General features: G+C 42.4%; 1 protein-coding gene across 1 annotated transcript in view; it reads right to left on the bottom strand.

Annotated features, from left to right (window-relative positions):
• Positions 1–15,023: 15,023 nt before the first annotated feature.
• LOC117746733 (junctophilin-1-like) overlaps positions 15,024–20,011 on the bottom strand; it is a 29,177-nt gene continuing 24,189 nt past the window's right edge. The window contains exons 5-7 of the mRNA XM_034556035.1: positions 17,662–18,092; positions 16,711–16,807; positions 15,024–15,107 (exon numbers count right to left, since the gene is read on the bottom strand). Coding sequence (XP_034411926.1) covers positions 16,727–16,807; positions 17,662–18,092 — 512 coding nt within the window. The 3' untranslated portion in view covers positions 15,024–15,107; positions 16,711–16,726. The remainder of the gene's footprint in view (positions 15,108–16,710; positions 16,808–17,661; positions 18,093–20,011) is intronic.

Below are 20,011 nucleotides of genomic sequence, written 5' to 3'. Positions count from 1 at the left end.
GGAGGAAGTAGAGTTAATAAGGTGCAATGGAGAGATGTACATTCATCCATAAGGAGAGAGAGAAGATGAGATAGGTGCTCAGTGTATCCTAAAACATCCCCCAGCATCCTATAAGCCTATAGCAGCATATCAAGGGGCTGGACCAGGGCAAACCTGATTCAGCCCTAACTATAAGCACTATTAAAGAGGAAAGTCTTAAGTCTATTCTTGAATGAGGTGACTGTGTCTGCCTCGCGGACTGAAAGTGGAAGCTGGTTCCATAAAAGAGGAGCTTGATAACTGAAGGCTCTGTCTCCCATCCTACTTTTAAGGACTCTAGGAACCACAAGTAGCCCCGCATTTAGTGAGCGCAGCTCTCTAGTGGGGCAATATGGTACTACAAGCTCCTTAAGATATGATGGTGCATCACCAATCAAGGCTTTGTAGGTGAGGAGAAGAATTTTAAATGTGATTCTTGATTTTACAGGGAGCCAGTGCAGAGCAGCTAATACAGGAGTAATGTGATCTATTTTCTTAGTTTTTGTGAGTACACGAGCTGCAGCATTCTGGATCAACTGGAGGGATTTAAGAGACTTATTAGAGCAGCCTGATAATAAGGAGTTGCAGTAATGAACCAGCTTTTCTGCATCTTTTTGAGACAAGATGTGCCTGATTTTTGAAATGTTACGTAGATGATAAAATGCAGTCCTTGAGATTTGTTTAACGTGGGAGTTAAAGGACAAGTCTCGGTCAAAGATAACTAGAGATTCTTTACAGTGGTGTTGGATGCCAGGGCAATGCCATCTACAGAAACCACATCACCAGATAATTGATCTCTGAGGTGTTCAGGGCCCAGTAAAATAACTTCAGTTTTGTCTGAGTTTAACATCAGGAAGTTGCAGGTCATCCATGTTTTTATGTCTTTAAGACATGCTTGAATTTTAGCGAGCTGGTTGGTCTCCTCTGGTTTGATCGATAGATATAATTGAGTATCATCTGCATAGCAATTAAAGTTTATGCAGTGTTTCCTGATAATGTTGCCCAAAGGAAGCATATATAAGGTAGATAAAATTGGTCCAAGCACAGAACCTTGTGGAACTCCGTGATTAACGTTGGTGGTCATTGAGGCTTCATCGTTTACAAATACAAATTGAGATCGATCTGATAAATAGGATTTAAACCAACTTAGTGCGGTACCTGAAATGCCGGCATTCCCAAGTGGGATGAATGCCGTCTCGACTCATCAGATCAGGCTTTCCCCAGAAAGTCTGCCAGTTATCTATGTAGCCCACATTGTTTGCTGGGCACCACCTGGACAACCAGCGGTTGAATGACGACATGCATGTCATCATTGATCAGATTGGGGAGAGGGCCAGAGAAAACTACGGTGTCCGACATTGTCTTGGCATAAGTACACACCGATTCCACATTAAATTTAGTGACCTCCGACCGCCGCAGTCGGGAGTCCTTACCGCCGGCGTGTATTATAATCTTACTGTAACTACGCTCATCTTTAGCCAGCAGTTTTAAACAAGATTCAATGTCGCCCGCTCTGGCCCCCGGGATGCATATGACTTTGGTCCCTGGCTTCCCTATCTTCACGTTTCTGACTATGGAGCTACCGATAACCAGAGTGGGTTTCTCAGCGGGTGCGTCACTGAGTGGGGAAAACTGGTTCGAAACGTGAAGAGGTTGGCGGTGCTCAGTGGGCTTCTGGTTAGACTTAAAACCCCTTCGAACAGTCACCCAGCCATCCGGCTGCTCGGGGGCTGCCGGGGGACAGCTAACAGAGGCTAAAGCTAGCGGATAGCTATGCATGAGACACTCTGAGCAAGAGGGAGCGGGAGGGGGTGAGGAGGAAAACATTGCAAGCTGCTAAGCTGGCAACCGGAAGTGATGGAATACGCTTACCAGAAGAGAGAGAGCGATGCGTTCAGGAACCTCAGGACACAGCCCACACCAATTGCTTCTTCCATTGCTACGGCGAGGATGTCCAGCTCTACATCTCCACAAAGGCCATTACCACTGCTCCTCACTCCACTCTGACCCTAACCCCCAACCTAACCCCTAACCCTCTCCACAAAGGCCATTACCACTGCTCCTCACTCCACTGTGACCCTAACCCCCAACCTAACCCCTAACCCTCTCCACAAAGGCCATTACCACTGCTCCTCACTCCACTCTGACCCTAACCCCCAACCTAACCCCTAACCCTCTCCACAAAGGCCATTACTACTGCTCCTCACTCCACTGCTCCTCACTGACATTAAATCATGGATGCAAACCAACTTCCTTAAACTCGTGATAAATCTGCCATGATCGGCTCCAAATCCAGTCACAACTTCTGCTTCAACATCGACAACTCCACTCTGTCTCCTAAATGAACTCCAGTACATCCAGAACTCTGCTGCTCGCCTGCTCACCCACTGCCATGATCACATCACCCCTGTTCTCCAGAACTCCACTGGCTCCCCCTCCTACCTCACAGACCTGCTCCACCACCACACTTCATCAGGCCCCCTCCTACCTCACAGACCAGCTCCACCACCACACTCCATCAGGCCCCCTCCTAACTCACAGACCTGCTCCACCACCACACTCCATCAGGCCCCCTCCTAACTCACAGACCTGCTCCACCACCACACTCCATCAGGCCCCCTCCTAACTCACCGACCTGTTCCACCACAACACTCCATCAGACCCCCTCCTAACTCACAGACCTGCTCCACCACAACACTCCATCAGGCCCCCTCCTACCTCACCGACCTGCTCCACCACCACACTCCATCAGGCCCCCTCCTACCTCATCGACCTGCTCCACCACCACACTCCATCAGGCCCCCTCCTAACTCACAGACCTGCTCCACCACCACACTCCATCCCGTCCGCTCCTCTGTTGCCTCCTATCATCCCACTTAGGACCAAGCCCCTGACATGGGCTGATGGAGCCTTCTCCATAGCTGCCCCCTCCTCTGGAACTCTCTCCCCAAACTCATCCGAGACTGCAGTGATCTTTCCATATTCAGATCTCAAATCAAAACTCACTTCTTCAGAACTGCTTTTAATGTGTGATTGTGTGCTCTGTTTTTATTGTATAGCTCTGATGATTTTAAATATTTCTAAAGTGTCTTTGAGTATTATGAAAAGCGCTGTATTATTATTATTATTATTTTGCAGACATTAGCTGAGGCAATTCTTGACAGTCTTGTGTTGTTTGTTTTGTTCAGCCACCAAAGAGCAACATCTCCACCCTGAATCCAGACTACAGTTATGCTTCTCTCCTCTGTGTCCTCATGTATTCATGTATTTATTAAAGTGAACAAAATCATGTTATGATATACTTGATATACTTCTCGCTGCTGATTCTGGCTTCCTCACCATCCTCATCCTCCTTGACCTCACTATCAACCACTCCATCCTCCTCTTACATCTCCAGTTCTCCCTTGGAATAACTGGCACTCCCCTTTCCTGGTTCACCTCATATCTTTCAGACCGACATCAATTTATTGCCATAAACAACTGTACATCCTCCACCTCCCCAGTCACCCACGGTGTCCCCCAAGGTTCTGTGCTTGGTCCCCTCCTCTTCATCATTTACATCCTTCCCCTTGGACAAATCATCCGTTGTCATGGTCTCGACTTCCACCGCTACGCTGACGACACCCAACTTTACTTCTCCTCCAAGACCATCACCTCAGTCACCCACTCCATTCTCACTACCTGTCTCACTGATATAAAATCATGGATGCAACAGAACTTTCTCAAACTCAACTGCAATAAATCTGAAATACTCATCATCAGCCCTAACTCCCTCACCCGCTCAGCCCAGACTTTCTCTCTCGATATTGATGGCTCCATCGTCACCCCCTCCACCCAGGTCCGCAACCTCAGTATCATCCTCGACCCCACTCTCTCTTTTTCCTACCTTATGCCAACCACATCACCAAAACTGCCTTCTTTCACCTCAGGAACATTGCATGCCTCCGGCCCTCCCTGTCCTCTGCCACCACTGAAGTTCTCCTCCATTGCCTCATAACCTCCAGACTTGACTACTGCAACAGCACCTATATGGCTCTCCCAACACAATTCTCAACAAACTTCAGTATGTTCATAACTCTGCTGCTCGAATGCTCACCTCCAACCGTCACTATGACCACATCACCCCGGTCCTACGCAACCTTCACTGGCTCCCGGTCAAATTCAGGATAGACTTTAAAATACGACTCACCGCCTACAAAGTCCTAAACAACTTGGCCCCTCCATACCTTTCAGACCTCCTCCCCTTCCAAGTCCCAACCCGTTGTCGCAGGTCCTCCGGTGCAAACACTCTGAAGATCATCAGGACCAAGCCCTGGACCTGGGGTGACAGGGCCTTCTCAGCTGCTCCACCCACCCCTCCTCTGGAACGCCCTCCCCATTCACATCCGTCAGGCTCCCACCCTATCATCATTCAAAAAACATGATGCTTTTATTCCTACTTAGAACACAGAGTACTGTTGCACCTCTTGTGGCTGGAGTGAGTATTTCATCAACAAACATTTGATGAAAATGCTTCTCAGGGCTTTCGTACTTTATGGTTTCTCATCATTGTACTTTAATGACTGATTTGAGTTTTAAATAATCTCAATCTTGTTTTTAGCTTCTCTCTTTGTTATAAAAATAAGGTTTATGCCACACGGGGACCACACAGACCAACAAACTAAACTAAACAAACACAAATGTTTCCAGCTGATGATGACATGTTTGAACGGTTGACGACAGGACGGAGGGAAAAAGGATGTATAAGACGGGTGAAAATATTCTAGGTGTTTGGCTGTTAATCTATTTTTGCAGACCTCTTTATAAATAAAGTTATTGCGGGGTGACAGAGGTACAGGATCAGCTGCTCACTGCTGTCATTCATTAACAGCCTTCTAGCTCCAGATATGATTACTCTCCTCAGGATCAACAAGACACCAAGGGGGGTGTTTGTGTGTGTGTGTGTGTGTGTGCGTGTGTGTGTGTGTTTCTATGTGTGTGTGTTTCTGTGTGCGTGTGTGTTAGAGTGTGTTTGTGTGTCTGTGTTTGTGCGTGTGTTTGTGTGTTTCTGTGTGTGTGTGTTTCTGTGTGTTTGTGTGTGTTTCTGTGTGCGTGTGTTTGTGTGTGTTTCTGTGTGTGTGTGTTTCTGTGTGTTTGTGTGTGTTTCTGTGTGCGTGTGTTTGTGTGTGTGTGTTTGTGTGTGTTTCTATGTGTGTGTGTTTCTGTGTGTGTGTGTGTGTTAGAGTGTGTTTGTGTGTCTGTGTTTGTGCGTGTGTTTGTGTGTGTGTTAGAGTGTGTGTGTGTGTGTGTGTGTGTGTGTGCGTGTGTTTGTGTGTGTTTCTGTGTGCGTGTGTGTGTGGATTGGAGTTTAGCTCATCTGCTCAACGTCTTCAGTCCAAGATGAAGCACAGAGGGAGAAACAATTTACTGATCTGCCTGCAGGAAGCAATAATACTCCCATAATCATTCAATAAAAGCACACAGATATAACGTGTTACAACATGTTTTAATTAAAAACATGATTGGACAGTTTATGCTTGTGTACATGAATTTCAGCTGGATAAAGACAGATTTATATGGAAGAACATTTCATTCAATATTAAATAAATAAATGATGCAATAGATATATGAATAAATATAGATGTATACATAAGTCAATATAGTTCAATAAAGAAAGAAATAAAACCAAAAAAGGATGTTTTTTATTGGACAGCAGGGGAACACTAGCCGAGTGTTGCTTTGGTCTGACTCTTTGAGACAACCCCGCCAAATCAATTATAATAAAATAGATGGAAACAAAAAGAGCTCTGAATTAATAGTTCTGCATTTTCGTGGCTGGTCCCCGTCATGCGTCAAGCCCGTAACCTTTTATTTGACCAAGGAGGCATATATTGTTCTCGGGGTCCACGCAGTAAAGATTGCATCATAATGTAAAACATGTATGTAATTAAGAAGCTAACAACTATGAATCAACAACAATAAAAGTGCTGGCTTTTGACAATAATAACAACAATGCTTATCCGTAGATTTACTGTTCAATGTAAAACTGGCTTTTTATTATCTGTATCTGTTCAAATATTTGATAACCAATTTCTTCCATTATCCATAAAAAAGTAGATGCAAGTATAAAATCACGGAGCCAGGTGCCATTTCTAGAACTAAGTAGGCCGCCAGACATTTATTATAATTGTTTATTAAATTAAAGGTGTGAAAAAAACAGTGATGAAAAAATATAGTTTGATGATTAGCTTTAAGACTAAATTCTAATAAATCAACAACATGTTCACAGAGTTTTAGAAGCGATACAGCTGACGTGTCCTCCTGACCACAGTCCTGCACTAGCTCGCTGAACGTTAGCCGGTGTGGTGTCCCTCAGCGGAGAAGTGATGACCTGAAACAGGAGATGGTTGAGGTTTGACACTGCCTCTCGGTTACATACCCGTGGCAGCCTGAAGCCTCTAGAGGCCACTTGACCTTGTGGTTTGAACACTATAATACTGCAGAACATGGACTAAGTTCACCCTCGCCCTCTCCTGACAGGACGGACCAGCAGAGTCCAGCTGAGGGAGTCTGAGCCCTCCTTCCAATGTCTCGGATCGACTGTGACAATCACAAGAAGAGAATTGAGAAGATAATCAGCAGATTAATCGGTAATGAAAATTCATTAATTGAAAAATTGATAGACACATATCATTCCATAATAGTGGCATTCAAAAGTAGTTTGAGATGGTGACACAGTAAGTCAGCATCCCGACTGACATTGTGAAGCGGGTAAACATGATAGATGCATGTCAATAGACATCATAACCTATTCCAGTCATGTGTTTACTTCTAAGTGTAAGGGATTAAAAGTTACAAAAAAACATTGCGGATACAAACTGAGAAGTCTTCTTCTCTTTCCGGTCCAGAGCTTGGTAAAGGAAGCGATGTCTGAACTGGCGTACCCCAGAGATGAGCACCAGAAAAGGCCACCTCTGGAGCTGACAACCAACAACACCACGGTCAACTTTACAACTTGTGTATTTTGATATAACTGTAGTCTATAACGTTAGATAACATAACATTTTCTAAATTTCAGCTAGCTAATTTCGTTAGGAATCGAATATTAATTAGAATGGATTGCAATCAGCTTTTGCCATGTTGGTGTGCTAACGTTAAAGTTAGTTTGCAGTGATTACTTCTTTCAGTAACAGTAGTGTAAGAGATTACAAGTGGAGTGCTGCGTTCACACCAAACAAGACGAGATTACATGAAAAGTCAATGCAAAGACGCAAATTGATGTTGAATCAGAATATTGATAAAGAAGAGCAATAAACACGTGATAACGCAGATGATTTTCCATCCAGGGTCCTGGGCATGGAGATGGGCCTCAGCCAGAGCCTGGATCTGCAGCGGGACAGGTATCAGGGGCCACTACCAGGTCCAGTGGCCCTTGAACAGATTATATACCACGCCTTATGAACACAATTGGAAAAAAATGGACGTGCTTTGTCTTGTATAAGGCACTATGAATGAAATAAAAAATATTTATTTGATGATGATGCTTAAATTGCATCCTCTAGTAATAATCTGTAATTCGATCTGTTTCATATGGAGATACAAAAGTTTATTAAATTCACTAAATTGACATTGTCTGTGAAAAGAAACTATGTCTAATGTCATATTACCTTTGAGTGTGGAAGCGCTCCCTCTCCAAAACCTTTGGGTTGAGCTTCAGTCTCCAGGCAGCCCAGCAGCTGACAGCCATCACAACTATTTTGGTCGTAGTAGAGCCCGGCCAACTTTCACACTATAGGTGCATTTTTAGTTGGGGCTTCTCTAATGGAATTGAACGCTGCATGCTGGGGGCCCAGCAGGGCACGCCCCTCTCATTGTCTTACTGCTCTGAACCAGACTGCGATCACAAGGATTACACATTTATTACATTGTGCCGGCGGGATCAGAACATGATGCCGATCATAAACTCCCTCTCGCTCGCCAAGTGAGACTGGAAACTGGAAAGCAAAGGCAGACAAGAACACACAGACACAGGATGTAAAATGTAAACCTGCTTTTTAATTGATCGCCATAAAAACAATTGGCAAAAAACAAACAGATGCCATGTAAAATAACTGATAACAATATGCGCTCTGCATCACTAGCAACAGCCGAGGTGATCCATTGCGTTTATCAATCAAGGCAAATATTCAAAATACAGTCAAGAACAGTTTTAGAAAAAAAGGCTCTCAAAATGCCTCAAAAACCAAATACAATATACAGCGATGTAGAAATTCTATAGAGAGGAAAATAAAAGGGTGTCATTTTTATTTCAGATCTCATAAGAGATTGTCCTGTCGGGTGGTAGAAACTGTACCGGACAAATAGTCGTTGGAGCTCATTCCATGTCCGTGCACTAAAGGCTCCTCCGATCAGTCCCAGTCCTAAACCAGCTCCAGACAAACTGCTCTCGATAACTTAAACCAAATTTGCTGCCAGTTATACTTTAGAGCGCAAAACCATTCCTGACACATCCGAGACTCTCTCACCTTCTCTTCCCTGCTCTCCTCGATAAACAACATTTTATCAGAGCTGTTCCAGACCTGTCTTTGGTCTTTTCTCTAACAACAGCCTTGTTTCCTCTCTAAGATCAGACCAGAGTAAAGTGTGGTGTTAAGTGTTTTCTCTGCTTGAAACTGAACAACACCCACACTCCAGCGAAAGGACAAAATCGCCAACGTCTTATTTGTGAGGTACGCGTGTTTGCGCCCGCCACGGTTTCCCTTGGGGATTAGCAGATGACGTTCCCCAACACGAGCGACCGCTCAGGCTCAAAATAGCACTGCATTCAAAACGGACTCGGGTCTGTTTGGCGCTACAATGACAAGATGAAACCCCGGCTGGTCATTTGAGGGCTTTAACTGCTTATCAGTGTTAGGACCCAGCGTCAGCTCCACTGGAGCTGTCTGGAGTGGCAACCACGAGTCGAACGCGAGGTTGAACCTTTGGAGGATGCTACACTTTGAAATGCTTTCGCTGGAGAGTGGATCTGATGCAGTTTTGAGAGCAGACTTGTTCAGTCTCAAGTCATCAAATACAGCAGCTTGGTCAGTAGCCACGAGCGTCAAACGTTCTGGCATTCATTGTGCGGCAATCGCCAGGTGATGGATTCTGATCAGGAGTGGCTCATCTCGGACAAGCCTAACGTCTGCATAGTGAGGAGGTCAGGGTGCGAGGATGGACCCCACGGGACTGGTATTCGTGTCCCATGTCAAACCAAAAGATGAGACCCAGGCCGTACTGCTGGGCCCAATGGAGAGAAGGGTGGCATGGTAGAATAAATGTTTCTCGTAGTAGCTTTAACTACGTAACAAACAGACTTATTTGAACCAAAACCACAATCTTTCAAAACCTAACCAAATTAAATCTAAACCAAGTATTTTTTATTATTTATTTCTAAAGACATGCAGAACTGATGTTAGAGGGGGAGGTAGCGCTCCTAGTTTGACGCACTGCTGTATTTGACAGGTTGGGAGATAGAACGTGTTGGACTGTCTTACATGTGAACTTTCTGCTTTAACACTTGACTCATTTCACCTACCTTCGTTCCATATCTGTAAGCCCATCTTCTACTAATTACAATAGCACAGCACCGTTCACAAGAGCCACACACTGAAGCACGGGCTACATTCCACACCACAGGCTGCACGTCATCTCAGAACTTTGTTGCTTCTATGCGCTGTAATCCTTTACAACAAGACAGAGTTCCCTCTTTCATAGTACATTTACTTAAATACTCATATGATAATATCCATAGGCTCCTTCCCACTTTTTATTTCATTCATCTGTTGAAAGGTCACGTCTTAGTCACTGCCTGGCTTTGATGAAAAGCTGTTACTCAGAATTATCAGGCCCTTAAACTGGGGAAGAATATCTACAATGTTTATCCAACTTAAATTAGATTTATAATATTGAAGGAAATCAAGATTTGCAATAAGCTCCAATAAACCATATTTTGAAAATCCTCCATGTATCACATGATATTTAAGACCTCATGTAAAATCCCTTACCCTTGTATAGCTAGAGGGTCCAGCCTGCCTTGAAGAATGATTTGCTTGGACACACCCTGTTTACATAATCAACAAAATTGACATATTATTGATGTATGTTACTACATACAGTTCCACAAACTTCAAAATGAGAATCAGAGATTTTCCACCATTCTTTCTAACCTATATCTGGCTACTCTTTGGTGAGATTTTCTGAGCTATTTATACAATTATATCGAGCCTGTTGATATACTATGCATGGCTGTGTTATTATCAAAGGAACAAGATGAAGCAATTTCCCTGCAGATAGTGGAGTGCACTAAATTCCCAGTGATGGTATGAAGAAGTTCTGATCAACCGGTTTCCACTCCCTACTCGTCAGTGCCCCTCGGCGTCTGATACCAACGCACAGAAGCACCCTTTAGTGGCTTTCTACTAACTCCAATCTTAACCCATCCTCGTCATTCTTAGATGTTTAGAGCAACTGAGGTATTATAAAAAGAACGATAACAACCGCATGGGAGGGAAGGTTGGATGGGTCACACAAACACAGGACCTTCACCCAGGGGTCCGCTGTCCATGTCCTGTGTGAAACTAAGTCGATGTTAACTTTTTGTACATTGGTTTTGCTATGTAACTTACACAAAAGATCCATAACAAATGTACATATTTTATGTCAGAGCCCATCTATGTAACGAACGAAAACTGACCTGTCATGTCTGACACATACAAAGCTGATGCTAGAGGGTACATAGAGCGTCTTAGGTTGAGGCTTAGGGACACTGATGAAGAGTCTGTGTTTGACGAGTTGGGAGGGAGAATGTGTTGGTCGAATCAAGTTTCTGTGGGATCCAAATGGGAATAAGGCTTTTTATTTAGTTATTACTATAAAATGCATTGTGAAGCCTTTTGGTACTGAGTTAGCAAACAAATTGGACACTGTGACTTTAACTTCTGCAATCCACTCAACTCTTTCTGTCGGACTGAATACTTTATACTAATAATAATTTACTCTGACGTCCCAACTAACAACAAAATATCTGCATGGTAAACTAGGCCTCACATTATAAGAACAATAAGTTAAGACAATGTTTTTTTAAGAGTTCAAATATTCTAGCTAAACCTTTCATCCAATACACAAGTATGTTCGACACGGCATCATGCGTGTTAGTAGTGATTGATTTCAAATGGGCAAAAACTTCTCTTTTAATCAACCATTCACCCACCAGCAGCTTTGAATATATGAAAAACATCTTAAAAAACACAACATAGAACCAAACACAAAATGAATCTCGTTCTCCGCTTCCACAGATGCTGTTATTTATCATAAACCTACATGTCTGACTGGAATACTCTGATTATACCATGACCAGAACAATCTATCGAAAGTACTGTTCATCATATTTTAGGGCATACAACATTTACATTTTTTTAATCCAAAGCAAACGGTCACACCACTATTCCAATAGGCAGTAGTGTTCCAGTTGATCATTTAAAATGCTGAGGATGAGACAACATCACAGCAGAGCAGTTATCTGAAGTGATCAACATCAGCAGCAGATTTACATGTGAGCGATAAACCACCTAATTAATCGCCAGAAACAATACAATGAAAATGTATTAACAAAGAAATCGATTGCAATCAACTACTCAATAATAAATCTTGTTGAAGGTAAACCAACTGCACACTGTATGTATTAAAACCACCCATCCCATCACAGTGATGCTTTATTTTTCCATGTTCGTAACTTATGAATTATTTCCTGAAAAATTTCCAGGAAAGAATTACAACTTAATGGAACTACTTTGTTCATTACAATCCCATAAAATAAAGCGTATACACAATCAACAATTAGACATTTTTCCTTGTTGTTTTAACATACAGAATATTGAGCAATAACTGAAAATTGATCATGAGGCCATTGTTACATACAACAGGTGTCATGACTAAATCCCTTGATAATATTACATAAAATAGTATACACAGACTGTTAATCAAATGCCAATCATATTCATCTTAATCAGCAAAGCAATTATTGTCTTGGTTAAAGCTGAATAATTCACATTTTTACATCAAAATATGAATAAATAAATAATATATATCTAGCATCACGACATTTATGCTGTAATACCCAAGTAAACCCTTTTAAGTTAATTATTCCAAGGACTGATTGACTGACTGTCATTTATATAATAATAATAATGTTATATATATAGATATAGATGGCATGTGTTACTAAAATCACAAACTTTATTACTGCATGAAAGCCACTGTGTCTGACAAAGGCTCCAACATACGTTCTGTTGAAACTGTACAGAAGAGAAATCATTATCATCAACAAATAATATTTACCTCCACAGTAGAGTCATATACTGCTAGTTTAGCAATAATCATAACAATACAAAAATATAATGACTAAAATGGTCTAAAACTAACATTTCTAACAGCTCCACCTTTCCCAGAATGGCCAAAAGGTTTGTCGGCCTAAAGTGAATCATGAGACAGCAACATAGTTGTTGCATATTACAATATGAAGTAAAATATGGTGTATACAAAGGAAAAGCGCAAGCAAAAATTGTGTTGTACATGGATCCCGTGTTTTTGTCAATAAAAAAGTTAGCTGAAATGAACACATTGGGCTTTTTGCACGTTATTCCCTTGCTGTTATTGTGCCAACGTTAGTTTGCCAATGACATTATAGCCAGCTAGCATTAGCAAACGTGTAAGGTTCGTACATTTATAAGTTATTTGTTGCTTAGCGTTACATTACCTAACTTCATATGTTACAGTTATATTGAAATATCAAGGTTGTGTGGTTTATCTTAGTGGAGGTTGTGGGTCAATGACCTGATACAATGTATTAAATACATGCTTTATTTATTTATTCTCCACCATGGGTCCCTGGGTCGAAAGGGCCTGTGTCTGGAGCCCTGAAGCTGTTGGAGATGTAGGCCTAATGTCCTTGTGATTAAAGAGCAATTTCACACCATGTTTTAGCTTGATCTCGCCCTGTTTCAGCCATGTTCTCAGTTGTTTAGTACAGCTGTCTATGTCCTCGGCATAACGCCTTGTGCTTATGAGGGTCGCACACCCTTCATCCCTCGTACTACAACAAGAGTTACACATGTAACTTTGGTTCTATGAATTATGGTGATAGCGGAACATCTAACTTCTAAAGCTGACAACACATTTCAGATACTCAGTCAGGTGAACCAGGTCAGTAGGTACTGTGAGCTATTAGCCTAAGCTACAGTTAGCTAGTGGTGTTAACATTATGCTAGCAGAACAGTGGTATATGCTGCTCAAATATCAGACAGTTTTGTAGATTTTTATGGTACTCTTGTTTTCATAAAATGTATTATTATACAATTACTCTGTCATTCATAAGAATACTACTTTATTATTACTTTATTACTACTAATATAACATATTCCCTAGCCTAGCTTGAAATTCTAGCTTGAAATTCAAAACATGTTCAAACAGTAAGCTAGTGTATGTAAATGTGTTAAACTGGGCTGCAAGTAAATCTTATATTGTATGCTATATAAATATAGCATACTCCATATGCCAATGTTAAATCCAGCTAAATAGTAATGAAGACTGTGGAAACATGAATGAAAATATAGAAACATAGATTCATAGTTCAGCACAAAGTATCATTGGAGGCCATGTCAAAAGCAATATATCCTTTCATTGAAAGACACCAGACAGCAAGGCTGTGTTTTACAAATGTTACAAACTCCTCTGATTGTCTGCTGTGCACCTGATGTAGCATATAAACGGCAGGCACTGAGACCCACGGAAACAGATAAAAACAGATTGGAACGGATCGATAGACAGACCGATAGAAATAGAGCCACTCTCCCAGGACGTGGCAGAGGGAGAATCAGCCGAGCGCTTCACATTCTTGCCTGGGCCCTTCTCACCCACCGCCACGTCACTCCGTAAAATAGTAAGGCAGCTGTTGGCTTCCATCAGCTCAAAGTGCATCTCTGAACATATCCAGTCCACCGCCCACCCACCTACACAAACATATACACACACACACACACACACACACGCACTCGGCAGAAACAGACACGTGTGTCAGATATACAAGCTTGGTTTCCATCCAAATAGTTTTGTCTGGATTTTTATGTAAGAGACAAGTTCAGTATTAAGAGATCCAAATTCAATTAAAGGTCGTCCGCCATTGCAAAACCTTCTTCATGCTCTCTTGAAGCAAAATATAGCTTCTCAATCAACACGTTTTGCAGCAATTGGCATCATCAGAAAAGTGTTGATTGACTAAAGAATAAAAGCCCTGTTGAACAGTTCAATTAAAGTGCACTACAGTTCAAAATGGGCTCACTCATTGCCGTGAACTGCACGTGTGTGGTAAATATTCTCCATTAAAAGTGCATGCATCTGACTGCTAGTTCATGGCATGTGACCAACAAAGGCAATGATTACTTTTCAACTGGGCAAAGTCGCTCTCCGTTCCTCTGGTGGATCATTTAGGAAACAAATTATCTTCAACTCAGCTGGACAAACACACACACTTTTTATTGTAGCATTTAAAAACTTGCCAAATTTGTTGAACAGTCGGATGGAAATGGAGCTACAGACGGACAAGCACAGGCAGCGGAGGTGCCAGGCCTCACACTCACTCACACTCTCCAGGCCTCCTGTTACTTCTAAGCCTGATAGAGAATCCATAGTTGGGGCTCAGGGGGAGGGGGGGTGGGTGGGGGGGCCGCATTTCCACACCGGCGAATGCTTGCTTCAGCTTTCACTGCACTCTAAGTGGAGTCACAAATCATCGCCAGTCCAATCAAGTTGAACTTGAGAATCGTTCAGTCCATCCAGAGACAGAGAGAGAGGGGGGAGAGCTGGGGACTGGGGGGGGTTCATCTTTCTCTCTCTCTGCTTTTTCTTTTCTCCTCCTTATGTCCCCCCCCCTCCACCTCTTCTCCACCTTCACTTGGCTATTTTCAGTCCTCCGTTTTGCCCATGTCCACCATTCTGAGGGGCACCATTTTCCTAAAAGGCCCCTTTGGCTGATGGAAAGTTAGTGGCTTGGGCGATTAGTTTGGATGAGTCCACTGCGGGGGATAGATATGTGAGGACATATTACATTTATGTACATAGTATATTAAAGTACACGGAACAATATTTCTCCTGGATTTTAATACAAATAAATAAACTGCTATGTAGTTGTCTCATGAGCATAGATACAGTATGGGGTGAGGGGTGGGAATACATTTTTTTTTTAAATTATTACAAAAATGTCTCACATAGATGCTTTATTTAACTCTAACTAGACAGGCTCACATTAGTGGCCAGACTTTATTCCAAATGTACTCTGTTACAGAGTCACTTAACTGTTCGCTGAATCCCTCACCGAAACAGCAATTGTCCAATCACAGCTCAGCTACCGTAACTAAGTCTGGCCTGTCAAGCTTTGAATTACTCTGCATGCACTGAGCGATATAGTAAGAGCAACACTCAGTAGTCTTTTTTTGTCCCCCCCCCAAAAAAACAAAAAAACAATGTGAGAGCAAAAGTGTAAGTGTTGGATTAAACAAATGTATCAGAGTGTTCTAACATGAACTAGCATTGTAGTCCAAGTTTGTGGGGTAACTTTTAACGTGAAAGGTAGAGGCTTTAGCTATTGGTTCCTTAGATAAACGCATCAGTTAGCCTTCATCCTAAAGTGAAAAGCCATGTCCTTCTCATACTTGTATTAATCTAACTAGCTTTACATGCAATACAATTTCCACATCAAATGTATCTTCAGCTGGTGAGGATGCCAACTGTGTGGCCGGGACATGCTAGCGTTAGCATCACACTTTTAGCACCATATCATCCATCTAGCCGTCAGGTACATATTTACCATCCTTGTACAGGGTTCTCATTTTTAAATATGCTAGCTGGAAGGCATTGAAATGTTAAGCTGAGATAACATTTTCTACCAATTTATGGCACTAGCTTTAGCTTAATTACTAGCTAGCTACAGCGTCAGGTGTCACGAGAAGTCTATTTGTATCTTCCTGTGTCTGAAATCAATCTGCTGCTGTTCTCATTGTAAATTGCATATGTGCCAATGGTGACTGGCAACAGTAACTACGACTGAATGAGCAGTCAAATATAACTAATAATAAATAATAATAGAAAACTGACCAGGTACATGCTCAGTGAAATAACCATTGAAATGTTCTTGAAGAGGTATGAGAAGACTGCAGTCACAGCAAAGGCAGCAGTTCTAAGATCAGTTCTGGTTTAGAGCTCCTGTTGTGTCAACCAATCACTGGAGCCTTGTGCAGCAGAGATGAGGTATAAAGCTGGCAATGAGTATCAGTGGTGATATCTTTCAGACCGTGATGGCACTGAATGCAATGGAGGCAGCCGGACAGCCAAGGGGCTCATGTTTTCATACAACAAGCCAAGCTTCTTCATTAGAAGCATATTTTAGCATTGGTTTTGGATCTGTTGACACATTAAAAAGTATGTTCTAGACCATAGACAGATAGATATAAAGATGGACAACATGACAGCTCCCCAAAAGTGACGCCAAACCATCTCGCTCGTCCCCCTGGTGGCTGGCTGCTGTACATGTCAATACCACGTCCTCCATGTTAGCGGGTGGGACATGGTGCATGTCATTTTAAGCGGTTCCTATCAAACTGATGTATTGATGTATCTTACCTGAGTTCAGACTTGGTCAGGTGAGGAAATGGACAAAAATGATTGCTAGACCTACGTTCAAGAGCATCACTAGAGCCACCAAGATAGAGTTCGGGCCCTGTGAAAGCACAAGAAAAGTTTTTCTGTTGGAAAACTATGTAGCAGTTACAAATACATATGTCAATCCAAATTTCATGACATTTGAAAATTATTACAAAATTTCAGCTCATTTAATCATGTCTTGTTCATACAACCAATAAAGGCCTAACATTTGATTAATAGAATCCTGACTCAGCCCTCAAAGTTGACATACATAAAAATAGCCAGGTCAACAGGTTGAGTGAAATGTACAAATTAGGAGCTGAGAATGAATCACACATTTTAGACACTTCAGCATCAACTATGGGGAGAGCAGGGATTGAACCGGGTACCTTGTGGTTACGGGATGACCGCTCTCCCCATAAGCTACATCCGACAACCAACGTATAGTTAAAGAATATCTATTTGAAATAAAATGTCCAGAAATAAATGCCTATTTCATTAAATGCTTATAAGTTTGCTCCCTTGGTTTCTTAAGCTTAGAAAAACACGAGGTTGGTTTATTTGTTTCACATTATCTTGTTTCTCTGGTCTGTTTCTCTTTTTCAAAATGCTGGTGTATTGGAACCTCGTTTTGGACTGTGCATGTTTTACATGCATACCAGCTTAACACAATATAAATCATGAATCTAAATCTTATTTGCACAACATACAAATTCCCTGAAGCCATGAGAGTACTGCCAGAGTTTGTCTTTCCAATCCATGTACAGTTACTCACGCAACCCCCGATCCTTCTGCCGAACAAGCTGGAGACTACTGGCATTCATTTTAAAGGATTGTGGAATTGTTTCATTCCCGCTTGGACCGGGAAAATTCCACATCAATCAAGTAAGTATCTGAATCAACCATCTACAGTAACTTTATGTAACTCACCGACTCCTCCTCTAAAATCTCAGAAGCTATTTCCATACTAGCTTTTTTAGTATCTGCGAGGCTCCTTGGTTTGGTTGATTCCTGTCTTTTTGGCTTGGGAGGCTCTGGCGCTTTGGTGGCCTCTTTTAGTGGAGCTGCTGAAGGGCTGGCGGCGGGCAGGGACTTTGGTGCGGGCGCCCAAATCTGTTTGGCAGGTGGCGGCAAACGCGCCAGGCTTGATGGGTGAAGGTCATCCTCCACACCAATCGGATCCTCGGGTGGCGGAATCTTGACATCTGCCTTGACATAGTAACCGTGGTACTGGGAGTGAATCTGCCCATTGCTGGGGTAACTGCTGACTGTCGTGTGAACAGCTGGTTTGACCGCTGGAGAAGCCTCTTGTAGCCTCACTTCTTGTCTGAGAGAAAGTTGTGATGCTGCTTTTGTTATGCCTACCGAGTAAAAGAAAGAAGAAGAGAAGTGACATAATTAACTAAAGAACCAACACGTATATTGTTTGGGGAATTATTTCCAGGTGTCCTTGGGCAAGACACTGAACCCTAAATTGTTGCTGATATTCAAGCCAGCATGTTGCATGGTTATTCACTGCCATCAGTGTGTGTATTTATTGTCCCTAATTAGCAGTTGAATATAAAAGCAAAATAAAGCAGTCCATTTCTGATCCTCCATTCCAACACTTTCTGTTTCTCATTTTACTATGCAAGCCAGAGCAACCGGAAAACATAAACAGCAGCAAGATGTTTCACTTAATATTATCAAACTCAAATACAAGAGGCCATGTATGCAGGCAATCGGCTCGAAGTCGTCAAATAAAACAGTTCATACAATCTTGAAGAAAAGGAAGCTAAACTCACCTAGCTGTCTGCCCGCGTTGCAGCGGCTGAATGGCGGCGATGTACTCAGCAGTGTGATTACTTGTAGTTTTGTCAGTTTTTAATTGTTAGCGGTTAGCCAAACACACCGCCCAGAACAATAAAAGGGAGCAAAGTCGTCCCCCCCCCCCCCTGCACATCTGGTTGCAGAGTAGCAGATGGTGAGGTGTCCATGCACTCAGCTGTGCTATCACTATTAGCCGCTTCCAATCGCGGGCCGGTTAACAGCAGTGAGTGAGGAGTCAGCAGGCAATGACGGTGTAAAACAGGCAATAAAAGGTGATTTGAGAAAGTGTGAGTCACCGCAACCACAACAGATCCCTTCAGCATGCAGCCATACCTAGTATGTAGTCTGCTGCAGCAGAATGCGAGTTTAGCCGCGGACAGACACCAAGGTGCACACTCACTCAGACAGGTAATAATGAATCACATTGCTTTTCTTGCCAAGACCCGCCCTGTGCAGGTGGTTGAGGCAGAGACAATTGGTTGGAGTTAGGCAATGACTTTGACTAATTAGGGTCGGGATAACCCATTGTTCAGGGCATAGGACTCGAACAAATCAGGTTACTAGTATCTCGGCCAGCATGGACGCCCAGGCCAATCGTTGTGCTTGAGTGCTACACAGGGCTGGTCTGGCCAAGAACAGCAGTGGGATTCATAATAACGCAACACGAACACATGCACACACGCAACCGATTGCATGATCCTCCTTACTGAGATAAATAACTGAAAATGAAGTGACTATTCTGCACTTTTGAAGGCTACTCAAGATGACTGATTTCTGAGTCAGTAACTCTCTTACAATTGACACTGCCGGTTGTTGTGTTAAAATGACTGCTGCTGCCCACCATGTTGCTACTACTTCTGCTATTCATTACAGCTGTTGACTTTGTTGCTGTTCCCCTGCTGCTTACCAAGTTGCTCCTAACATCATTGCTGCTGCTCAATAAGTTGCGACTAAATTATTGCTCCTGCTCACCAAGTTGGAACTAAATAATTTGTGTCTCACAAAGATTTAACTAAAATCATTACTGCTGCTCACTAAGTTCCAACGAAATCATTGATGCTGCTCAGCAAGTTGCTCTTTAATCTTTTGCTGCTGCTCGCCATGTTGCTTTTTAAAATTATTGTTGCTCTTCATCATGTTGCAGCGAAAATATATTCAGCCCCTCTCAAAAACCTGTATTCCTCTCTAGACATGCTAGCTGTGCAGGACATGCTCAAGGCCTCGGCACCAAATGAATCCTCCAACACATACACATATGTTGACACCGCTATTATAAAACCATCAACTGACATATAGCTGAATATATAACTAAAAAAATGTACAAATATTTGATTATATTATATTGTAATTAAAATACATGTTCTATGTTTGTGTTTAGTCTGAAGAGGCTAAACATTACATTTCATTGTACAACCCTGTGTTGTAAAATGACAAATACATAAACCATGTAACCGAGACGACTGTTAATAGC

Source organism: Cyclopterus lumpus, chromosome 17 (assembly GCF_009769545.1).
Source record: "Cyclopterus lumpus isolate fCycLum1 chromosome 17, fCycLum1.pri, whole genome shotgun sequence".
Classification (NCBI taxonomy): Eukaryota; Metazoa; Chordata; class Actinopteri; order Perciformes; family Cyclopteridae; genus Cyclopterus; species Cyclopterus lumpus.
Note: the sequence above shows the minus strand (reverse complement) of the source record. Positions and strands in the feature narration are given on the sequence as shown.